Here is a 22,358-nt window from a genome sequence, read left to right as displayed (position 1 = left end):
TATATATATACACATACAGGCAGGATTTTTTTGTATTCAATAATTTATATAATACCTTTACTAGCATATTTTTAAATTTTGTGAATTACATTGACCCTACTTGTATATGAGCTATCCCCAAAGACAAATAAATAATATCTGAAAGCAGCTTCATGTACAGAAGACAATCATAAGACAGCACAGCCTGTGTTGGTTCCATGGAGAGGAAGCAACAAGTGTTGGGGGGGGATTTAATGGATAAGAATTATCCCACACTGTGACTAGGTATAGGCCATGTTTTTTTTATGATTTTTCCAGTCTCATAAAAAACACACACATTTATATGACTAATAGGGTACTAATAATAGAATTATTGGAAAAATTAAATTTAAATATTTCAACTTTGTATTTTAATACTTGATAATCATAATAACTATTTTTATTTTTAATTATACTATAATTAGAATTTGTAATCAGAAGAGGATTGAATGATCTCCCAGCTGGAACCATGCAAGTATTGCAGTAGGGAAATACTTCTCTTAGGAATAAAATCTTAGGCTGTTTGTGTTTGTTTTAATTAGTGTTACATCATTAGTAAAAAAATTTACATTAACAATGACATACAGATATTTTAGTAATGACCTAATTCTTATGAAGATCTAATGTAAAATTCAGGACGATATAAAAATATGAATAAGTTTATGATTTTACATCGATTTTTAGAAATAGAGCTCGGAACACCAAGAGTGGCAGATGTTCCATTGCTCTAAATAAATTATTGACCTGAAATAAAGCATCATAATTAACTGTTACAGCCCAGGATAATTCTGCACATGAATTATAACAACTTTTAGGCCAGTCCCATTAACAACAGAGTAATATATGATAAAATAAATGTTTTTAATTTGTGTAATTTTCTTTTCTAAAAGAAAGGTAGGGGAAAATGTGCCATTATGGTATGGTTGCCTAATATGGGATATGTGGTTTCTACATAATGTTGATACAGAAACCAAGAGATATAAAACCGAATAATAAGGTAGCATTAACATATAAATTTCTAATGTTGGTATATATATCCTTTGCTGTTAATTTCAACAAACTATACCAAATTAAGAGCTCTTTTCAAAAAAGTACAAATCTTACTTATCCACATAAAATTTCATTATTAACTCCAAAAATCACATAAGCAGAGTTTTTGTGTGTTTGATATGTTCACCAACTACTACTTAATATGTGCCAATATTTTTGTATTTTTTAAAATATTGAGAGTCAACCAATTCAATGTTTAAATAAAAATAATCTTATAATAGGGCACTTTCCCTAACTGAAATATTGTTCTGGCTCAAATTGAGCCATATATATGGGTGTGTGTATTATATATATATATATATATATATATATATATGTGTGTGTGTGTGTGTGGTGTGTTATAATATATTTAATTTATAATAACTTTAAGTTAATTTTACTATGTATGATTTTACTTCCATTCATAGCTTCTCTGCTATCTATCTATGGTGTTTATTCACTTTAAAAGTTTATTTTATAATTCCAATTTTTCAGTGCTACAAAATTCTTCTAATCAACTGCCTTTAGATTATTAGTGATCTAAAATGTCAATCAGAAATTTCTTATAATATTAATTGATTGATCATAATAGTGCCAAATAATGAATATACATGTATATTGTAAACAGACAAGTCATTTAATTTTTTTTTTATTATATAATTCCTATAATTATTTCATTAATTTTGTTGTTTTAGGCTGGTCCTTCAAGAAGTCCAAACAAGTTAACACAATACTACCCAAGTTCAATGTTACCCCCACCCCCACCTCCACCAATGGCAAGGCCTGTAGCGATCATTAGATCTACAGGTACATTTTGTTGTTTTGATGAAGTTTGTGACCATTATACAATATAGAGTTCTTAATTTATACAGAACTTACTGAAAAAAAAATCCATAATTATTAAATTTATTGATTTATGTATGATACAAGTTTGACGTATGAAATTAATTTTAATTATATAAAAACATATGTGTTATCATCATTTTTCTTTTAAAAATTTAAATAACTATTTGGTGTTTTTGTATTCAAAAAGTTTATCAAGTGAGCTAAAAACAAACTTTGTGAATTAAAATGCCAACTAGATCCCAGAATGAAATCATGAATTATGAAGTTATTGAGATTTTTATAATTTGATCACTTATCTACTGTAGCATAAGTTTATTTTTAAAACAATCTCATAAAAGTAAAATTAGGATTGAATAATAAAACACAGCTGACTTATAACTAGTTATCTTTCAAAATTATGATTTTTTTTTTTTATTATCAAAGAACCCTTGTTTATCCTTATTTTCATTTTTCTTCTTTATTTAGTCCAAAAATGTTAATTTACATTTTGATTATTAACTTGAGTATTGTGTTTGTGTGTGTGCATGTGCGCGCGCACGGGTGTGTGTGTGTGATTTTTTTTTTAAAATTCCCAATAAACCATTAAATTTAATCCAATTATTTAATTTCTCACCATATTTATTTACAATTACATCAAGAATTACTATAAGTTGCAATACTTTATGAGGAATACTTCATTTGTTTTTTCATGCATATTTTTTATTCCGATTATTGTAATTTTATCATCTTTACTGTAGTTCTGATAAAGTTCATAGTAAAAGAGCAAACATATTAATTAATTTTTTGATAAATTTAATACAATTTATTCCGATGTATAAAGCATCTTAATTTCTAGTTGGTGTATATGTATGATTATCATATTATATAGACATTTTAAACTACTTGTTTGTTTATTGGGTATAATACCTTTCTCTTCACCTATTAGAGCAGTTATTATTTATTTTAAGCATTGTTTTGATTTTTGTAACCATTTTAAAATTGCTGGGGTGTAACATTGCTCTTCAGATAACTTGGCCCATTATTTCATCTTTGAAAATAAATTCATACCATTTTTACCAAAATTGCTTCACATGTTATAAACCTTATTATCTTTGCTATGTAAACATATTGATACCTTTCCTGTAAGCTATGCATACATAATTTAAAAATAAAGTGTAATATAAATAAACCACATTTTAAACTCATTGGTCTTCACTTCCAATATTTCAATATTTATTTGTAAATGTTTTCCTATCACAGAAGCTTCCAATATTTGTTGTAAAATTACATATTTGTTAAAGGAAAAGTTTTTTATTTTTAAGTATTTGGAAATTTCATATGATAGAAATTTACCAAAGAACTCAGCTTTAAATTAGTGAAGTGTAGGAATTTAAGTTAAAGAAGTAAGTTATTGAATTATATCTCAATGTAGTGTGGTTAAAGAAAAACAAATTGAGTTGCATTAAAATCAGATAAATAGATAGATAAACAGATAAATTAAAATCAATTATGCAACTTAAGTCATTTTAGTTTCTCTCCTGTTTTAACATTTTGATGCACTCTACCATATAAAGTATTTGAAATGGAGAAAAGTTTTACTTATCCATGTTTATTTGTCAAGGAATATCTGGTTATTATGAAATAATTTGATGGATTTTTATTTTTCCTTAAGTTCCAACATATGACAAAAATGTGTATCTGTTCAATGTGTATGTATACATACACACACAAATATATATACTGTAATATTTAAAAATTTAGAATTTCATTTAATCTTACCTAACATTATAAAATTATTAATTATTCATCATATGATTTTTGTTAATCATAATATTTACAGTAATTAAAGATCTCATTACCACCATAAAATCTGTATAAGCAAATTCAAAAGTAGTAATAGTAAGAGTCTGCTGAGTCACAAAGTCTGCTCCTTTTCCAATTGATTGAGATGTCAAACAGGGAGAGAGCCTGAGTCCACTCTTATTTATCGTATTTATGGATGAAATTCATAAAATTTGTAAAAGGAGGACAGCCCGAACAGTCATTTGTGATACAAAAGAGAAATTGCAGCAAGCTTTTCTGGAATGGCAGGAAGAACTTCAGTGAGAAGGGATGCCCATCAATGCATCCAAGAGTAAGACTGGTCCTTTTACAAGATAAGGAAGAGGTAGTGGAGGTGGACTGTAACGATGAGGTTCTCAAAGTAGTTGAGACCTTTAACTACTTAGGCACCTACATAAACAGGGTAAAATAAATTGGGAAGTAGCAAATAGAATTGCTAGAGCCAACCAAATATATTATAGTATATGGAACAACATTGCTGTTCATTGAGATGTGGTACACAAAACCAAGCTCCATATTTACAAATCAGTATACCTCTCTACACTTACCAATGGGGTGAGAGCTGGATCATACTTGCTAAGCACATAAGCAGAATCACAGGAGCTGAAATGAAGTTCATACGTAGAGTTTTAGGAAAAGCTGAAATAGAATAAAAAAAAAGAGACCGCATAAGAAATGAAAGGATTAGAGAGGAGCTGAAAATTCCTGAAATAAAATCCACCCTACAAAAAAGACAGCTTGAATGGTTTGATCATGTTTGGCAAATGAGTGAGGACTGCCAGCCCAAAAAGGCGATGGAAGCTTGATTCACAGCCAACAGTCCAAGGAAAGCCTAGAATTTTATATCAAGAGTACATTCAAAGGATCAGAGTCAAAACAACTGAAGCTACTCTGCAAGGACCATGAGGCTTAGCAGCATTGGTTCGAGGACCCTCCACACTAGAATATGGAACAAGGAAGAAGATAGAGAAGAAGAAGTAAATTAAGTAGAATGTTTTAAATTGAAACGATTTAAAAAAAAATTTATAAAAAACTATATCCCATCAGCAAGCTACGAACTAGGCCTCTAAATCCATCACATAGTGCATGCCAAGTCCAAAGCCCTACCATATACTACAATCTGTTCAATGCTTTAACTAGGTGGTACTATCTGTTACTATTTATTTTTAAAAAAACAATCTAATTCTTCATCCATAGTATCTTGAAAACAGTTCACTCTTGTTAGTGACTGTATCCACACATCTTTTACTTTGAAGAAAGATTCATGATCTCCAAAATGAAGGGGATGATTGTCTTCATACATCTAAAATATTCTTTATTTATATATTTATTCCTATTATACATCAATATATTAATGTATTTGTAATAATTAGTAGATCTTGAAAATGAGGAATAAACTCCTTTAACCATTTAAATAAGCAGAAGAGAATAGTAAAACAGAACAATGAAAAAGATAATGGAAGACTGTTCATATATTAATTACAAAGTGAAAAATTATTTTTCTTAATTCCTAAATTTTGTTGCTTTTGAAAATTTAAAAAGTATTATGGTAATCCTAAAAGTAAGGACTCCTATTTACTCTAATAGACAATTCATAATTAAATTTATTTTAATAATGTTTCTATCATTTAAAAGATTGAAAATTTGTCCTAATTTTTCATCTCCTCTTCTTAGCTAAATCGCCTTCCAATCAAATGTTCTCACTGGGGTCTATGTCACTATAGGGGACTATAAGGAAAGTATCAGAAATGCAGGTGTCAGAAAGGCAAGGCAGGCATTATGTCCAAGTCTAAGAAAAATTCAAACAAAAAACAATCTGTTGGTTTAGTCATGGGCACTGTATTGTGGAATTGAAAGCGGATTTTTTAGGTCAACTGGATACCTTCTAGGACTAAAATCTGAAAAATTAGCATACATCCTCTCAATAATTTGGACATGGTACCCAGTTGGAACATTTGGTCGGAAGGCAATTCATCTAAAACAAGAGGTGAAATAGGTATTGTGAGTTTCAACACGTCACATCTTCAATAATGATGAGAAAATGATATAAATACTATAGAAAATAGGAATAGTGTATTTCTGAAGAAAAAAGAAATAAGAGACCTTACTATTGGGATTATTCTCATATCACAAAAAAAAGTATATTCATTATATAAGTAAAATTGAAGGTGGTGTGGTCATCAAGTTCTTGTCCTCATTAACATTTTTCAGTGATTGCCAAATTAGCACAGATGATAACTTAATATTTTTTTGTGAACCAAAGTAATCTCAAAAATAAGAATAAATCTACAAGTGTAAGTTTTAAAACTAATTTATTCAAACCTGAATTAACAAAAATAAAGATGAATCTAAATAAAGAAATGTATAATAGAAAAAAACAAATAACTAAATTATTAAATCAGAGCCTACTGAACGTGTTACATACAAACATATATGCAAGCATTTTTTAAATATATTTATATTTAATTTCATTTTGGGAGTTTTTGGTTAGTTTCACAGATCTTAAGTTCTTTTCTTATATAAATCAGGCTCCTGTCTTGAGTCTGATCTTGTTCAGCATATAACTCTACAATATCTTATTTGATTCTCTATATCCATATATTCTCTTATCATTTTATAGCTGTATAGAGAAGTCCTGAAAGAGCTTAATCTCCATGCATTGAAACCCAGTAATAACATAACAGCCTTATTTGCTTTTCCTCTCCATACTTTAATGCTCTGTTCTTAATCAACAGGAAACCTCAAGAAGATTTTTCTTTCTAATTTTGTAACATTGAAGGGTAGACACCTACAGGTTACTGGGACCTTACCTCACAATAACTTGGCATAAAAGTTTCCTCTCATCTTTTATATAATTTAATTGAACTTCTATATTACCCAGGCCTAAATTGAAGAAAAAATAAAGTTAAAAGTTCTTAGCAAATCACAAATCATGATCATATTTTTCTCAGTTAATGGAATCAATATATTAACATTAAATTGAGTGAGTTTAAATTGGTTTTTAAGGTATGTTATTTATTTATTAATAATAATGTTAAAAATTCAATGCTAAAAATGTTAAAAATCAATGTATAATAAAAGCTGTTTTGTGATAGATTGTCCTTGAGGATGGTCGAATTGGTTGGACTTTTGAGAAAATAAAGAATATTTTGAGAATTTAATTTGGATACAATTTTATTTAAACAATAATAACCATTCTCAAGAGAGTGAAAAGAATATATATGAAATAATTTTATTAATTTTGGTCCTTTATTATATTAAGTCTAAATTATAAATTTTAAATAATATTTATAACAAATATAATTACAATTTACTAACAAACCAAAGAAAAATAAGTAAGTTCATTACATAAATTCTTTTCTCAGCAATTAGGCATTTTAAGTATTTTTTTTTCTTTTATAGTAACCTAATTCATTGCACTAGAATATAAACACAGACTATTAACTAAATCTTAATTTTTATTTTAATATTTATCTAGTTATAAACCAATATTTCTTAGTAATTTACTAATCTATTGTTTTCTCCATATAATTAAATCATTGATTGAGTAACTTTATCCATTGTGACCTTGTTTTAGTTGTTGGGTAATTATCATTCTGTTTGCTACAACTGATGAAATGTCAAGACCTCCAGCAGATTGGTCCATCAGTCCTTTATATTAGTTACTGCTGCTCTCCAGTCAAAGATCCCCAATATGTATCTTGCATCCGGTAATGCTCCATCGATCCATTGGAGCCAAAGTCTTCCCACTTTCCTTATGCCGCAAACCCTTCCACTAATGATCCTCCTAGGAATCTGGTCTGGAGTTATTCTAATTATGTGTCCAGCCCATTGAAGACTCCATCCCATTTTTATCACCCTTATAACATCTGGGTATCTATGGATTCCTATTATCCTGTTGTATCAGCTGTGGTTTGACCTTGGGTTTGGGAGACCCTCCCGGGAGACATTCAACCACTGTAAAATGGACACCCTTAATGAGGGGAATGAGTTCCTGGTAGTTGAGCATGATCTCATAACCATATCACCTCCTTGCACAACCATTATCTAGAAACAGTTCTTCCTTACCAAGTACTGAACCTAAATCCCTTCATGGGTTGTAGTGGTACTAGATTTTTTTTTCTTTGATCACCTTACATTGTTACCATAGGTTATTGCAGTTTGGTTGAAATGATAAATTATTTATAGGAATTTTCTATTTTTCAAACCATTAATTAGAAACTAATTATTTGAACTTTTTAACTTATAATAATGTTCTTTTTACTTTTTATTTTATCATTCTTTGCACAGTAACTTGACTTCTCTTTTTATAACTTAATACTAATTTTAAGTTTAAAATACTCTTTATTTATTTGGGAATTGTGCCTCAGAAGTGATTTTGCAAAATGAAACCTTCAAATACTCATTACTGGAGCTATGCAAAGTACTTACCTATTTGATATTATTTTAAATCATTTTTAAGTTCAAAAGAATTCCAAATTCCAAATTTACAGAAAATCTTACAACTACTGACAAATCATAATGGAGAGCCACTAAAAAACTGCTGAATTTCAAAGATTTTAACCACCCACTTCTCACCAAATCCCAATTCTGGACAAGAACTGACAAAGAAAAATCACAAACATTTAGACAACACTTCTCTAAAACCACCTTTATTCCACATCCTGATATCCTTAACCCAATTCACCTTGAATATATTGAAGCAAAACTAAATATTCAGCTCCAAATGACCCTCCCATCTAGAGCATTTCATCCTTCAGAAATATCCAGTATCATTCAAAGATTACCTACCTGCAAAGCTCCTGGAAACGACCAAATAACATGCCACATCTTGAAACTTCTTCCTCGAAAAGGCATCCTATTCCTCACCTACAAATACAAGTAACTCCTTACCTCATATTTTCCTGGCCATTGGAAATTATCTATAGTTAAAATGATACCCAAACCCCCAAAGCTGCCAGAACATCCATCCTCCTACTGCCCTATCTCTCTATTACCGATCATGGAAAAAATCCTCGAAAAACTCATTCTGAAACACCTATACTCCATCCTTGATTCCAATTATATAATCCCTGATCACCATTTTGGATTGCGAACATCCACTCCAGCAATGTCATCGTGTGGTGGACGTTGTCTCGTCTTCTTTGGAGTGGGGAATGTACTGCACAGGAGTCTTTATCGATGTAGAACAGGCTTTTGATTGAGTCTGGCACCCGGGGCTGCTTTACAAACTCCATAAATTCCTACCTCTCACATACTTTCTCATCATCCGTTCCTTTTTCACTGATAGATTATTCCAAGTAAACCACAATAGTTCCTATTCATCCCACTATTCTCAGTCCGCTGGTGTTCCTCAAGGTAGTATTCCTAGTCCCATCCTCTACACCATCTATACAGCTGACATACCAACCCATCCTAACAGTATCCCTACCACTTATGCCGATGACACATGTGTGCTCAAAGTCAATAATAACCCTTTAATTGCATCCCAAACTCTCAAATCCCATATCACAGCCCTCATAGAATGGTGTTGTAATTGGAGGATTAGAATAAATTCCATCAAATCACCTTTACCCTTTGTCATAAACCTACCGGCTGCCCTACAGTATCCTTTAATAATGTTGCGCTTACCCCTGTCGAACAGATCCGCTACCTTGGACTGCATCTGGACAAACAATTAACCTGGAATCCTCACACAAGAATGAAAAGACAGGAAACTGCACGTCGATTTTGACTATTACAGCACTTACTAGATAAATGGTCTAAACTTCCAATTCATTTCAAAAGACTAATCTACATGACTGTAATAAGGCCAATCTGGACATACGGAGTTGAGCTTTGAGGCTCCACTAAACCTTCAAATTCCTCTCGTATCCAATCCTTACAATCCAAAATCCTTTGTAAAATCCTCAATGCTCCTTACTTTGTCACAAATAAAATCATACATAAAGACCTTAATATCCCATATGTAACCGATCTAGCACAAACCAGGTATCATTCCTTCCATTATAAACTCCCTAGTAAGATAATAAAACAAAAAAAGCTCTAACGTGTTCCTACTGATTAATCAAATCTTAATATTGTTAATTTACATTTTCTTTTATTTACAAAGAAAAAAATTACTCAAAATATCTTTAACTAACTTTATCCTCATACCATTTGAATAATTATGGTAACAAAGAAATGGTGTTAGCTTGTTAACTAGTTAAATGTTTGGGGTTGTTAAAAAAAATTGTTTGTAGTTCAATACTGATTTTAATGTTTAGATTGAATTACTTATTGAAAATTTGTATACTAGTGGGAAATAAATTATTTCTAAGAGACTTTGTAAGACTAACAATTAATATTAAAATTAGTGAAAATAAGAACAAAAAGATTTACATTATCAATTTACCAGAGGAAAAAAATTTATTTTGTTAGCTTTTAGCTGGTTGTTATGTGAAAATCACCATGATCTTTGTTCATGGAAGTGTTTTTCAGGTTGAGACACTAATAGCATTAGAATGTTTTAAATTTTTAGCTCCACACGCATGATTATTGTTCTAATATATACTAATTATAATTAATTCTAGGATGTAAACAATTATGACCTCTAAAAATACATTGAAAAATATTATATGCATTAAATTTTTCTCACTGCCTATGGATCAAAGAGCTAAATTAATTTATTCATTCATATATCAGTTCAACAATAGTTGTAAGTGATTTTTGTAAAATATACGAGATGTGGTGGTGTAATCTGAAAAGTTGTGAAATTTTGTAATTAATTTTGAAAAAGACAATAGTGCCACAATTATCAGTCAGGAAATTAATGAATACTTGTCTTCTTCATGAGCTTGAAAGGTTTAGTTTTTAAAATTTTAGAGAGGATAACAGTTTCCTTCAAAGTAAATTTTGTTCAGGGGCTCCATAAATATCGAAGAGTTGACTTGGAAATTTGGGTTTGTTAGATAAAAAATTTTAGTCTATACTTAAAGAAGTAAGCCTAATTTGTGAGTGACTAATCATTGTTTTTAATATAACAGTAAAAAATGCACAGACTTTATTTAAAGCCTAATAATTAAATTATCATTCTAATGTTTTATGACTATTCCTCGTTTAAGTTGAAATAAAGGTATTAAAACTCTTATTTTCTATGTCGAAAAAAAGTCATAAGGTTTTCATGTTATAGGATTTGAAGTAGAGTTAATATACTTTTATAAACTGGACCAAACATCCAGAATAATGAAGCCTTTCTCAGCACTAATGAAAAATTCAAAATATGTACCATATATTCATCAAAGGAATAACACGGTCATTAAAAATTTAAATATGCTAAGTTATTTTTTATTATAACAATATCATTAAATAAAAAACAAAATCTTTTAGTGAAATGTTTACATTTCTAGTTATGTTCTGATAACACTGCTAACTTAGCAGCAGGGGGACTTTATTATTTCTTTAGTGATTCACATTTACCTGATTCCAAAAAAAAAAGTTATATGGTTAAATAATTTTATAAATAATGATTTGAATAATAAAATATTATAATAATTATACTATTTTTGTTGAGCCAATGTTTTGCCCCACGTTGCAGGGCTTCGTCAGGGCTGTTTTGTGACAGCAGTCAAAGACGGAGTGTGTCACTCTGTCTTTGACTGCCGTCAAAACAGCCCTGACGAAGCCCTGCAACATGGGGCGAAACATTGGCTCAATAAAAATAGTATATTTATTTACTATTTCAGTTTGTTTTTACCGCACCCGGACCATATTCTATTCATCTATACACACGGTCAATCAATAATTTTCCATTATAATAAATATTAGTTAATATTAAAACATTAGGTTTATACTTATAATTTGTTTTTATTAATTTTTCTATTTTTTTTTTTTTAATTTCCCTAAAGATCTTATTGATATAGGTGAGTTGAATGTAAGCAGTGGAGGGAGTGGTGGTGGTTCAAGCCCCCAAACACCACCAAATGAGGGTTCTCCTCCCCGATCCCCAAACGGGCAAGGTGGAGAAACAACCCAACACTCAAGGACACTAGTCTCCAGTCCTTTTTCAAGGGACTATCCCGTGCCCTTCACACATATACATACACAGCCTGCTCAGGTAGGCAGAATAAATGTATGCTGAAAAATGTATGCTTCATATCATATTATGCATCCTTTATGGCTAAAATAATTTGTGTCTGTGTCACAAGATATATAATGGCTAAGAAAAACAAATTACAAGAAGAATAAATGACCATAACTGTATATATTTTTTTTTCATGAATATTATGAATACAACTATATACATATTTTGTTCTAAATCTCTATTTTTATTGATACTACCTATTTTTTTATATATTTTAAAAGTGTTTTCTTTTTTAGGTTTCATTAATTATTATAGTAAAATTATCATTTAAGTTCATGTAATTTGTTCATCTATGAGTTCTTTTTACTTTATAATTATTGTTTTAATATAAAATTGGAATTTGGAGGTTTTGTTTGTCATTTATCTACTACTTTACTCTTTTAATTTAAATTACCAAACTTTTAATTTATCAAATGATTCATGATTAAAGAGAAATTAAGGCATTATTGAAGCAGCTCAGTTAATGTTTTTCTGCTCATTTTCTGAATATAGCATGTTGTACTTGAGCTGTAATGGAAATTGTACATTTATTTGAAATTCTTCGCGGACACTTAAACTTTTTTGTTTCTGTACTTTTGTTGTTAAATTATATATTATATGAAGCATCATAACAAATTTTAAACAAGGATTTCAAAAAGCTTATAGTGCTAATAAATTCCAATTTCAGTTTTTTTATTACTGTTTTAATAAAATTTGTGAGGTGAGGTTATCTAGTAGTTTTCATTAGTAACTAATGATTTTCTAGGTGCCTTTTTTTCAATTTAAACTAATGCTTGAAATAACTAATTCCAAAATATTATTATGAAACACCTGTACTGCAATAATTATCATTGCTGAAGTAATATCAGCAGTGTAAAAACGGGAATGTAGTTTTAAAGTAAATAAATTTAGAATTCGTCATTTACAAATTCTTAGTTTGTGAGGTCATAATAAGTATAACTTAGATCTTGGGTATAAACTTAGATATAATAAGGAAGAAAAAGCATAATCATTGATACTCTCACAGAAGCAGATCAAGACCTTGTGGGGCCCTAGGTGATATAATGTTGAAGCGTCATCTTGATTGGGTTTGAGAACTGCCGGAAGGGTTTGGAGTATGGTTCATACCCCATAGCTAAAAGTTCATGTATATTTTATAACTCACTAAATAGTTTTTTTATAGCATGAGGTCCCTTGATTAGATAATTAGTTGTCAGGCTGTAAATGGGTCTGTAATGTCATTTATTTAATTTTGCTTTGATGTGGTTGCATTCCTCGTCCTCTCTTCCCCTTGGATTTACCTCATATCATTCATAATTTTTTCCAGCAAGATTGTGTTATGAATAATTACTTATTCTTTTAACCATCTTAATGAAAACCTAGTATATAATAAAAAGAAAGGTTTTATATTTCAAAAATCAAATAGAAAAAAAAATGAAAGCTAATACACTTTCTTCCTTTTTTTTCTGTAATTTATAATGTTATATCTAAAAATATAATTAGGCTTATGCTTATTTCAATAAAAATAACGAGTTGTTTAAAAAGTATCAAGTATACCAATTTAGCCAAGTGAAAATACTGTCTAGCCTATATATTTTATAATAAAATATAATATTTAATATATCTTACTTTTTTAAATATTTTAAATTAATTCAAATTAAACTTATTTTAAACCGTTTATTTAACACACTTTAAAACTAAAGTTTTATTACAACTCCTATTTCTAAATCGTATGGTGAATAATTTTAACAAAAAAAAAGTAAATTATTCTTAAACTTTTATTTCAAACAAGTCAACGAATAAATAAACAATTTAATTTGCCAGACATGGTTTAATTTTATTTAAATTTAGTTTATCTTATCACCGAAAACATAATTAGTCATAACACCCATAATACAATTAAAAATGAATTTTAGAAGTTGAAATTTTAGAAAAAATTAAAAGAATTTAAAAAAAAAGAATAAAAAAATTAATATTTTTATATAAATTTAAAAGATATATGATTCTAAAAACCTTATTAAATCTCCTGTAAACCAGACTATTTGGCCTCATTGCTACAAAAATACTTCTGAAATAAAGCATGTATTTAATTGGTATGATACATTAGTAATGATACCAATCCCACAAGACTACAGAGTTACAAATTCGTAATTCATTACTAGCAAGTGAAAAATGCCTTTATTTGGTATTAAAGAAGCTGATTAATTTTCAATAATTTCATTCCATCGCTATTTTTCTTTTTGGAAAAACAGAAATCTAGCATTTTAAATTCACACAAAATTATCTTTAAATAATAATAATTCTTCAAAACTTTCTTGAAGATAATAACAGTCCATATTAAAAAAATCTTTTCTAATAAATAACTTACACCAAGTATGTAGGTACATAAGAACAAATAAGTCAACATACCATCAAAACTCAGAGTGTAGCGCCAGCTATTGATATATTTCTTGGTTGATAAAAGTTTATAAAACGTTTATCTTATGAAATTCAGGTGATTGTTTATGGTTTTAAATGACTTATCTGTTTATATAGTGTTAGTTCAATATTTTAATTTAAACACAATTTTTTCACAGAACTTTTAGTAATTATATTTTAAAAGAAAGATCTTTTTTTTTGCTTGGTTTGCACTGAAGGCAGTTACTCAGTAAATGTAAATTACTATTAATAACTCTTACAAAAATGACAGGGACTATCATACTGCATGTTGATAATCAGACTCTTTATGCAATAATATATATTTTTTTTAATTTGGGGGTATTATTACTCCTGAAAATTCAAATTAGCATTAATAATTATCAAATAATAACATAATCAATATCCTTTACAGTAATTAATGCTACATAAACTTTCATTATACCATAATTGTGAATAAGCTGACCAGAGAATGTATGCATAGCAGAAACTATATAAAAATGTATACAGTAAAATATTTTTATCCTTTCCAAAATTTCAGTTTTCCATTTTATTAATAATTAATGAGAAGCTATGAATTTAGTTAGCAAAATTAATATTTTTTTTCATAATTATAAATTCCTTAAAAACCTACATTTATTTTTAGTAGTATTATAGTTCCTAATGAAGAACTAAAATGATTTAATTTTAAGGTAATTTTTTTTAGGATATATCATTACTATATATGCACATAACCTCTTATTAACTCTAATTTTTTCTAACAAAAAATTAACAGATACTGAAAACAAATCATCATTTAAAACTAATAGTAAAAATATATGATCAGTCTAGTGAGAAAATTAATTATAAATCAACTGCTACATGAAGCTATAAGTGATTTTCCCAATGATGAATCAAATGTTCGGAAAAACTAATTATGTGGAGTTAATTTTTTTTTGCTTGGATTTAAAATCCCTATTTTGAGCAAATATCTTGAAGATTTTATTGTTAATATCCATTTGTCTTGTCATTACTTTTGACCCCTCTGTTATGTTGTTGATATACACAACCTAGTAATTATACCCCAATTTTGAAATATATTTTTTTTTTTAGTTTCTATACACTTTACAAGGTATAAACCTTAATAGAATACAAAACATCATCTATCATAGGTTCTTCAGCACCAGCATTACCATTGTTAATTCTTAATTATAAGAATAAACTTAGGTGCTTTTCTTCTATCTTTTCTAAAGTTCATATTTGCAAGACTTCTATAAGTTTCTCTTTTTGAGGCTAAAATGTATCCTTTAAGGTTGCCATTTTTTTTTTCCTCAGGGCTACACAATCCTTTTGGGGTCTGCTTGTTTAAGCTATCTTCTGAGCTGTATCTCTTTCCAATTCCTCTTTTTTTCACCTCTCTGATTTCATAGCACATTAGATAATTTGGTATTTTAATTCCTTAAATATGTGTTCTACATTACCATTGAGTAATTTTCCAATTATATCCACCTCAGATTGTCGTGCGAATTTTGTATGCAATTTCACTGTTTCAATCTCATGTAAAAGCATGATAGATCTAGTAGATCCAGGTGCCTGATATGTCTTAAGGCCTGATTTTTCTTCTAAGCTTGGATGACTAAAAACAAAATCCAGGTGTGTTTGCTGCACCTTTAATCATTCTCTTTTGAAAACATTGGTCTGTTATCTATGAGATTTTCCACCACATTACGAACTGGATCAGTGGTTTCATAGCTCCTTGGTAGGTAGGTGGGCATTGAAATCTCACATCCCTAGTGTTTCACAGTCCCAGATATTTTCTAACCAACTGATATTGCACTTGTTTTTTGATAGATTATAGTTAAAACAAAAAAATTGTCTTCCATTTTCGATTTTTATCTGGTGTTGTATTTTCTCATGTTTATCGTTTACATTCATTTTATGAATTATATATACTTTAGCTATAAACTTTGTTTTCACTCCTATCACAATAACAGATGTGATCTGTTATGACCACCTAAGTGTTGTATCATTGTATCCTGGTAGTATTATACATTATTAACAGATTCTCCTGCTTCTACTACCATGAAAATGTCAATGTTGTTGGTAATAAATACCTTTAGCTCTATATTCTTATCATGGGACAATCCTCTTGCATTCCAAAACAGAGATTTGATTTTAACACCACATTTGTCAAGACCTTTAAAAGGCTGTTTTGTTGACCGATGTGGCTTTAGCCATTGCATTTTGTCACAATATAAATTTTGGTTTTTGGGGCTGTTTGGTAACAAACTGTTGATGGTTTAGTTTACCTAGAAGGAACTAAAAGCAGGCAATCAACTTCACCTCTTTAGAAGTGAAATAGCCTTTACCTGTCCACCTAACTCTGTCACTGCCTTAATATCCAGACATTGTTTTTGCCTCCATTAGCTACTATCCTATAGAATAATAACAAACTCAAGAGTTCAAGTTGTGTATTCTATTCATCTATATTGGGATTGCCAGTTTAAATGCTCCTCAAATTTAGGAAATCATTCTAACCAATTATTGGTTGCATGTTGGAGCTACCACCTCTGTAAACCAAATGTTAACAGTGTGTATAAATTTATTTATGAAAATATTATTCCCTTGTTTCAGCTATTCAGCTACCCGAGCTTGAGTCCAATGTCTGGTGTGATGAGCCCGACAAACCTCTCATTATTTCCGGGACCTCTACAAGTGAACTCACCTCGAGGAGGGACACGAAGTGCACTTCCTCGCTGGACACCTCCAACTGCTCCCCCTGCTGGTCCAGGGCCCCCTTTCATCAGTCTAGAGGAGGACTACATGATGACACCTCTCATCACACCCACCAACCATGAGACTGCTGCACTTATTGATGATGGTAACTGCATATTTTAAATAAGCTAATATCAAGTTATAATACATTTTGGAATATATCCTGGTATTTCATGTTAGTAATATGGGTATGAAACAACCAGATATATTCCATTCCATTAATAAAACAATTAACTACTATATATTTATATCTCTCTTACACTCTAATTTCTTAGTTCATTATTTCAAATAATTGTTTAATCCATAAATAAATATCAATTTTCTAGATCCTTCAGGGTGCATATACATAATAAATTATTATTGTTGATTAATATATCAATAAATAAAAAAAATAGGATTTGTTAATCATTATTTAAAGTTAGAATAGATACTTTTCATTTAAATTAACCCATAGTATAGTAGGTGGGTCTGTGGGAAACATAGCAATATTTATTTGTCTTTCTTTGGCAAAAATGTATCTTTAATCTTACGATGCTAGTTTTGCAAATACTTTTTAGTTGCTCCTTTAATAGTTTACAAGGAGAAAGAATACTATTAGTACACTATTTGTTTTTATTTTTTTTAAATACTGTGTATGTCAGATCCACTATTCATGGCAGGGTATTTTTCTTTTAATATCCCAGTTTGAAAGCTATGTATTCTTCGGAAGACTATGAAGTGTCCTAGGTCTTATCAATGTACATAGTAAACTATAAAATTAGTTTATCTTATAAAATAAATAATAAAGAATTAATAAATAAATTATTAATTTTATTTGCCATTTTCTTACATCAACTTATTAATATTTTTTGAAAATTATCCAATTTCTTTCAAGATGGTACATTGAGGTAAGATAATATTACGTAGACTGCACCTAAAAACCTTACTTCAAACATGAAATTTTCAGTAAAATAAATTGTGTAAAATAAAATAAAATTTTTATTTTCGGATTTTTTTTTTTAATTTTAGTTTTTTACTAATTTTTTTGGGCTCTATATTTAATTGAAAAAATAAAATGTATATCACTTTGCTCCCATCAAATATAGAAAAATAATGTTACTGGATCTGACAGACATATCTGTTGACAGAAAGCAGTAACTGGTACCTGTTGTATTGTCGGTTAATAAAGGTTTTTGACAGATATCTCCAGGATTTCTTTTGTTTTTAGAGCTTGAAATGAATGTAATATAACATATTTGGCTAGGTAAAACTGCTTCTAATACTAAATTACTTGAATATCAGAGGAAGATACATTTTATGAAGCAGAATACAACAATAATCCATTTACAATATCATGTTTATATATACACATTAAAATTAGTACATTATTTTAATTGCACATTTAATTTTAAGTGTTTAAGAAGATTATTTGTGGGTATTAATTGTATATAAAATGAAGGTTTTTTTTTCTAACACTTTCCTTCTTTGATGCTTATTCCTCAAAATTAGAAAAAATGAGCAAATTATAAATTAGTTATTTCTTTCTAAATTTGCCTTAGAGGAAGGATGGACTTAAGAAAAACATTGAAATGCCATGCACACTGTTAAATTCTTTTTAAAAAATTCCTAACCCTCACACATATTATACCACAAATTATAATTTTGTTTTATGCTATTACACATATTACAGAACTTTTTCTGAGTTAAAGAAGTCTAATATTTTTGATATATTTTTACAGATAGATATTTCAATTCTGTTGTGCAAAATAGTGAAGGAATTGAAAATAGTCTTGGAAATGGATCAAACAGTTCCGGAACAGCTACATCACCAAAAGCCACAGTAGCATCGCCCAAATCCTCATAAAATTAAATAGCTTAGCTGCGTTTTGTATTATAAGGTAGCATTTTATAAGAATTAAGAAGTACGGAAAATATCAAGCCAGAAATGGCCATATAATTTATTTTTTTGTAAAATAAATGTTATCTATTCATGTAAAACTATGTCTATCCATAGATAAATTAAATTTTAATCCAACATAATACCTTTTTTTATTTGGTTAGTTAAGATCAGACTCAAACCTAAAAATTTTTATTGAATATAATAGTTGAATAAACAATTATTAATTATGTTCTTGTCATTACAATGTTTCTCATATTCTTAAGGTGTTGAGATAAATCAATAAACCCAATATATCTAAGAGAAATAAATATTAAGCTATACAATATAACTTTAGATTATCGAAAAATATGCATGAACTTAACATAAATGGTATATAATGACAAAATGCTGTGATTTAGTAGTAGTGTTTGAATAATAGTTAGATGTGTTGTAAATTTTATTTATTTCTCAAATGATGTAAATTAATATTTTGACTTCAAATAAATAAATCTCTATTTATAAAAATTTACATTATTACTTAGTTTCATTTCCTAAATATTGCACCAATTAATTCAAACAAAAAAAAAAAAACATTTAAGCAAATCGAGTTTTAAGCATATGTTATGAATTTTGATCTAAGGGTTGGATCTCAGATAAGCACTCTTAAACACTTTGTTTAAATTAAGAAAACATGATGTCTTAGATCAGTGACAACATTAATAACCTGTTCAAAAGGTGATTTAAAGTGAAAATTGTATTTTTTAAATACCACTCTTGGTCTGTCCATCACATCATAATATCAATGATAATTATGTACACTAAATATTGATAGGACTCAGGCATCTTTTGTATTAACAAAATTAATTTATAAAATTAAATTCTCATAATAGCTATCATAATTGTTATTTTAATAATAGAACCTTCAAAAGTCCAGATAATATTAATTGTGTCGTATATTTATAATCATGGTTTTTAATTACATTTTTCTACCTTCATTATCAATATAACTTTCTTGAATTACTTTATCAGTTAAAAAAATATAATAAAAAACTATCTTATAGTGACTTATTTCACTTCTGTTATGAGCATTCAATAAATCGTATTCTTCACCAAAAAAATGAAAAATAAATTTAAGTGAATTTTCTCTGTTTTTTTTTTTTTTTTTTTACTTGTCCTTACTGCACAGAAGATAAATAGATAATCGATCGAAATAAGAATGAAGTTGATCTATATACAGATTATTCCAATATATTTGATCTCCCAAAATCACTTTTGAGAATTCTAGTTAAAATCTTTCTATAACAGAAAGCTAGAAAAAATCAAACAAACACCTTTTCTTTATATTTTAAAATTTATAAGAATTTTAAAAAATGCTTATTCCAATGACCTGTATTATCTTTTTGAAATATTATAATTGTCAGTACAAAATGATGAAACATATTCATTGTAAAAATAAAAATCAAACCTAGAGATATCAAGACCAAATGATAATGTTTAAAAGTTTGAAAATCACAAATATGATTAAAGCTTTGAAACTTAATAAATTATCATATTTATTTCAATAAATTACTAAAAACTAACTAAAAATAAATAAATGAGGACACATGTGTAATGAAAAGAAGTTTGAAACACCAAAACTATAGATGTAATGCAATGTTTACTTGGTAAAATTTACGATTTATTCTGCTATAGGTGCATAACATTTTAGCAAAATAATTTTACCAAAATAACATTTAAAAAATGAGATTTTTTGAAAATAAAACAAAATTTGGACTAAATAATTAAAAATGGATCCGAAATTTGTATTTTTAATACTTAAAAAACAAAACAGGTTAGTCTTATTTATTTCCACATCAAAAACCTTTAGTAAATACCATATTATTTAGTTGTAATATAAAAAAAATTTTTAGCTGTTTAATAACAGTTACAATTTTATACTGTTTTACTTTGATTTTGTTTTTAATAACATTGTGGCTGCCTTATCTCTATCTATGGATAGACTAATGAGACTTATGATCATAACAATAATAGTGAAATAAGCAGTATGTAAATTTAGTTAAGATACATATACAAAGTAATCAAAGGTTCTTACTAGTTTTAGATGTATGTTAAAAGACATAATTCACCAATTTTTTTTTTAAATGTTAATGATGTAATTAGTTTTCAACTAATTTTATTTTATTTTTTCTTTACTTTATGGTCAATTTATTTATTTTATCTTTTTTTTTTTAATTTATTATTTTTATTTCTTTTTTTTTGTGAGTTTGGAGAAACATTGCTTTTTTGGCAAGTACGAATGGAAGAATGAATGAAGATTTAAAGAGAATGATTATTGTTTAGTAATGGGCACATATGCTCAACTTTGTGCTCTATATTTGTATAAAGTTTTATTAATCTTGACAGAAAAATCTGTAATATAATAATAGATACCCGTATACTGAATAAAATAAAACTTGTTATTTAATCGAGTGTAAATTAATACCGAATGTTATATGTGGCTGGTCTAGAGAGAAGTACTAGGTATCAGAGTTATTTAGTTAATGAATAACACTAGATGGAAATGTAGTAGATTAATTTTTTTACCAAACTATCAAATAATTAATGAAAATAAGCTGCATTTCCTTCATTGTTAATATATTGTAGTGGTTATCAATATCAAGATGGCCTGCATCCTTGATTCCTTCTACATCAGCCACTATTTGGTATTAATAAAATATGAATGAAGGAATGTGTGACTGCTGATAATGTAGGACTACAGTTAGTTCAAAACAAAATTAAATTGTTAGTATTACAAGAATAGATGATGTATCATTCTGCAAAAGCAGAGAATATATTTATATTTGCTAAATATGTACTAATACTAGAAGATGTTCAAGTCTTGTAAAGATTTTTTGAGTGGATTAGGCTTGTATAAATTTAGAAGTGCAAAAGAAAGACTCCCTGTGCATGTAATGCTCACTGTATTATGAATAAGATATTGAATAGATGGTATAGTTTTCAACAACATACATTATTTCTATAAACTAAGGAACCTCAAACCACTATCCACGAATACACAAACACACATATATAATAATATGCATTCACATAACTTCAACAATATTCTGAATGACTCTATTTTATTTATTTCATCATAAAATTATGGAAACTATTCAAGCACTTGTAATTTATACTATTTTTAAATGAAACCTGATTTTAGTACTTAATGATAATTTAAAAAAAAAGTTGAGAAATTTTGTGTGACTTGATTTTTATTTTATAACTTTTAATCAATTTTAGAATCAAACTTAGTTTAAAAAAATGATCACAATTAAATATTTATTTAAATGTGTTTTTTATGAAACTACAGTTTCCATGGTGCAGAATATTAAAAATAAACTCAATATGGTACTCACTTTAGAATATAAATTAATTATTACAAATACTAGTTTATGTTTAAAAATTATTTAAGAAATGTGGAAAGTATTTAATAGACATAATTAAAACCAAATTATCATCTCCAGAAATGATCTATCA

At 28.2% G+C, this 22,358-nt stretch overlaps 1 protein-coding gene across 10 annotated transcripts in view; it reads left to right on the top strand.

Moving 5' to 3' along the window:
- The window catches only part of NfI (Nuclear factor I), a 351,941-nt gene extending 333,063 nt beyond the window's left edge, over nucleotides 1-18,878 (top strand). For 7 of the 10 annotated variants that reach the window (XM_014418607.2, XM_014418604.2, XM_014418609.3 and 4 more), the window contains 4 exons: nucleotides 1,743-1,854; nucleotides 11,601-11,809; nucleotides 16,844-17,090; nucleotides 18,703-18,878. In XM_014418607.2, coding sequence (XP_014274093.1) covers nucleotides 1,743-1,854; nucleotides 11,601-11,809; nucleotides 16,844-17,090; nucleotides 18,703-18,827 — 693 coding nt within the window. In that variant the 3' untranslated portion in view covers nucleotides 18,828-18,878. The remainder of the gene's footprint in view (nucleotides 1-1,742; nucleotides 1,855-11,600; nucleotides 11,810-16,843; nucleotides 17,091-18,702) is intronic. The other 3 variants (XM_014418603.3, XM_014418611.3, XM_014418610.3) reach the window with 3 other exon arrangements.
- Nucleotides 18,879-22,358: the final 3,480 nt, after the last annotated feature.

Source organism: Halyomorpha halys, unplaced genomic scaffold (genome assembly GCF_000696795.3).
Source record: "Halyomorpha halys isolate HHAL.00 unplaced genomic scaffold, Hhal_1.1 Scaffold203.1, whole genome shotgun sequence".
Lineage (NCBI taxonomy): Eukaryota > Metazoa > Arthropoda > Insecta > Hemiptera > Pentatomidae > Halyomorpha > Halyomorpha halys.
Note: the sequence above shows the minus strand (reverse complement) of the source record. Positions and strands in the feature narration are given on the sequence as shown.